Source organism: Dendrobium catenatum, unplaced genomic scaffold, assembly GCF_001605985.2.
Source record: "Dendrobium catenatum unplaced genomic scaffold, ASM160598v2 original_scaffold_260992, whole genome shotgun sequence".
NCBI lineage: Eukaryota > Viridiplantae > Streptophyta > Magnoliopsida > Asparagales > Orchidaceae > Dendrobium > Dendrobium catenatum.
The window spans coordinates 1-3458 of NW_021579391.1; the positions used below are offsets into that span (position 1 = coordinate 1).

At 51.5% G+C, this 3458-nt stretch overlaps 1 protein-coding gene across 1 annotated transcript; it reads right to left on the bottom strand.

Annotated features, from left to right (window-relative positions):
- Nucleotides 1-1286: 1286 nt before the first annotated feature.
- On the bottom strand, nucleotides 1287-1775 carry LOC114579046 (cuticle collagen 39-like). The gene has a single exon (XM_028692724.1). It carries the CDS (start codon nucleotides 1773-1775, stop codon nucleotides 1287-1289), a length of 489 nt encoding a protein of 162 aa, XP_028548557.1.
- Nucleotides 1776-3458: the final 1683 nt, after the last annotated feature.

Sequence of the window (3458 nt, forward strand, 5' to 3'; positions counted from 1 at the left end):
TCTTTGACTCATACATTAGTTATAATGTATAGTCTTGCTGTTGTCAGCTAAGATAAAGTTGCTCTTTAGTTACTCTAAACAGTCTAATTGGGGTTTATCCTTGCACTTCTATATCTTTCATTGTATCAGTCTTTGTTACAAGACTGTTTATGATTTGAGCTATATTAACTGTTCCTTTTTAGTTCACTGTGCTATCAGCTTTTTAGCTGGTTTACACGGTCGTGTAAGCACTTTATCGGTGCAGTATTGCTCGCTTCTTATTATCTGCTCTTAGTTGTCTTAGTTGAGCTTTGATCGATTCTAGATTATTAAGAGTTTGGCTGAGCAATTATGATGATAATCTTGTTGTTTGGTTATTGTTAAATGATAATTTAGTCTAAAATTATATCGCTACGATGACGAAATGATTGATTCATCCACAACAACTATTAAGGTATCTGTGTCGTTAACTCAGATGGTACTCGCTTTAGTGTCTTGTGTTGAACACAAGAGGCACTTTTTATCTTGAAAAGTACTTGTTTTTATGGATTTAGACATCACTGCTCTCGGTTAGTTTAGACATCTAATTAATTTTTGTTTGTCGATAGAGAAGTAAATTGAAGTCGTATAAAGACAGCGTTCTCCATCGCCCCCCCCCCGGCTTGCCCCCCCCCCGTGCTGCCTCTCTCTCTGCGCCCCTTCCCGCGGGGTTCCTTTTACCTCCTTTTTCTTTTCCTTCCCCCGCCGCTCTGGTTGGCTGTTTCGGGTGCGCCTTCTTATTTTTCTTTTTTTTTTTTTTCCCTCCTTCCCCTTTCTGCCGTCCCTTCTGGCCCCGCCTGCCGCTCCCCCCCCTGTCCCCACCACACCTTCCCCCCCCCCCTTTCCTTCGCTGCTCTTCCCCCCTCCCCTCCGCCCCCTTTCTTCCCTCCCTTGTCCCCCCTCCCATCCCCCAGCTCCCCCGCGCTTTCCCACTCTCCCCTTCCTCCCCCCCCTCCACTCCCCCCCCTCCGTTGCCCCGACCCTCCTTCCTTGCCCCGACCGTTGCCCCCACTTTCCCTACCTCTCGGCCCTTCCCCCGCGTGCTCCTGCGCCTGCCTTCTTCCCTCATCTCTCGCTCTTTCTTCTCTTCTCTCTCTCCTCTCCTCTCCTCATCTCTTCTCTCTCTCTCTCTCTCACCTCCACTCCAGGGCGCGCGCGCCTCCCGCCGGGCGCCCCGCCTTACCCCCACGAGGCCGTCCTTTCCCCCCCCCGGCCATGCCGCCTTGTGCTCTTTCGCCCTCCCCCTTCCCTCGGTCCCGTCCTATCTCCTATTCTCCTCGCTTTGTCTCGCTTTCCGGGGCGCCCCGTGTCCCCTCTCGTGGCCCTTCACCCTCTCTCCCCCTCTCCCTTGTCTGCTGTGCCCTGGCCTGCCGCGCCAGCCCTCCTCTTCCGCTTTTTCTCTCAGTGTCGTCCGGGGCCACTCTCCACTGGCGCCGCCCCTGCGTGTGCCCCGGTCCGCTCATGTCCCACTTTTTGGGTTCGCCTGGCGGGCCCCCTTTTTCCGCCGCTCTGCTCCCGCCATGGCCCGCACGCCCCGACGCCCCCGCCACGGCCCCGGCCCCGGTGGCCCATGGCCTTTTGTTTCCCCCCTCGGCTCTCCCCGCCCTTGCGCCCCCCCCACGCCCCGGGGTGCGGGGGTGCCCCGCCCTCCTCCCTTTTTTCTTCCTCTCCTCTCTCGCCCTTCCGGTCACGCTTCTCTTCCCTCGGCCCTGCCCTCCTACCTCCACGTCTGCTCCCTTGTTTCCCCATTCTCCCATCCGCTGCTTTTCGTACCCCACCTGTCTACGTCCCTTCCCCCCCTCCTCGCCCCCCCTCCTTTCTTCTCACCGTACCCTGCGGTCCCCCACCTACTCTCCCTCGCGGTCCTGCTCAGCCTTCCGCGTATCAGCGGTTTTGCTCTTTGGCCTTTTTTTCTTTGTTTGCCTCTTCTCCCCCTGCTTCTTCCCGCGTGGCCGCGTTCCGCCCCCGCTCCCTTTCTTCACTCTGCGCCCCCTTCCCCACCCATCCCGCGGCTCTGCCGTTGTCCTTCGCAGTTCGCAGACTGCCTCCATCCCTACTTTCTGACTCCCCATTCACCCGTCTTCCTCTGGCCCTATGGTTCCTCCCCTTGCCACTTCCCCCACCCTCGCTGCCTTTCCTTTTGCCCATGTCTTTTTTGCTGGGCCCCCCTCTTTTTTCGCGGGCCAGCTTTTTCCCGTCCTGCCCCCCCTGGCGTCCCGCAACTCTCTCCGGCTCACGTTATTGCTCCCCCCCTCCTCCTGCCGCTTCTCCCCCCCCGGTGCCTTCTCCCTGTTCTACCCCTGCACCCCCTTTGCCGGCCCACTCCTGCTCTCGTCTCTTTCCTCCCTTGGCCCTGCCCTCTTCCTTGTACTTATCTCCTTCCCCCCTCCCCCGCTTTACTCCAGCCCTTCGCCTTTCTTCTACCCGTCCTGCCCTTCCTCGCGTTGTAGTTCTTTCTTTTGCGGCTCCGTCCCCCCTTCCTCCCCATCCCCGTGCCTCCCTTTTTTCTTTTTCCCTCCGTTTTGTTGGTAATCCCGCCCTGTTTTACTCTGCTGCCTCTTTCCTTTCTCCCATCATTTCTACCTCTTCATGCCTATGTCAGCTCTGTGGACCTCCCCTGCACGGTTCTTCTTCTCTGCACAAGTGCCTGCATTTTGTCATGCGGCTTCTTGCACTTACATAAAGATTCAGTCTAGAAAAAAAAAAACATCATTGCAAATTTCACCCATCCAATCCATCTCGTTGGAGTAGCATGTTAAAAGACATAATCTCTAATAGCACATTACTGACAACCCCTATTTCTTTTCTTTGAAATCAATCCTTCACTTCTATATGAATAAATGAATGATCAACTCTAAATAAATGAGGAGAAGTGTAAGGATGAACCATGGGTAGATGTCAAAGATATCTCTTTACAGGAAGTGGCCATATTTTGAATCATAAGAAATTCAGCTTCATATAACAACTTATTAAACTATTGGTCTTACAATTCGAATGCAAACAGGTGAAGCACGTAGTAATTGACCTTAGGACACATTGTTAATCCCATGACATAAATCTTAAGTAGACATGCTTTCAACACCTAAATAAAGAATCCTTTGTAGGAAGAATGAAACACCACAATAATTGCATTTGAAATGACACATTCCCTATTCTTTTCAAAAGTGTTTATTCCTTAACTTTGTAACATAAATCCATAATGGCTTATCAGTTTTAACCAAATTTTAATTGGCAATCTGTACTCTTATTGTTGAAACGCACATCCCCACACAGCACTAAAAAAAAAAGGAGCATATATTTGCTTTTTAAAATTCAACAAGGATATGTTGAAGTAGAAGAAATAAGACTTATGCATAAAAGCAATTAAAATTCCAAACAAGTTTAAAAAACAATTAAAATTTCACTATGAAAATGAGAGGGTCATCCAATGGGAAGCAGCA

Bases quoted from the DNA above. Each gene is read 5' to 3' on its own strand.
- LOC114579046 (XM_028692724.1), bottom strand. From the start codon at position 1,775: ATGGGAGAATGGGGAAACAAGGGAGCAGACGTGGAGGTAGGAGGGCAG.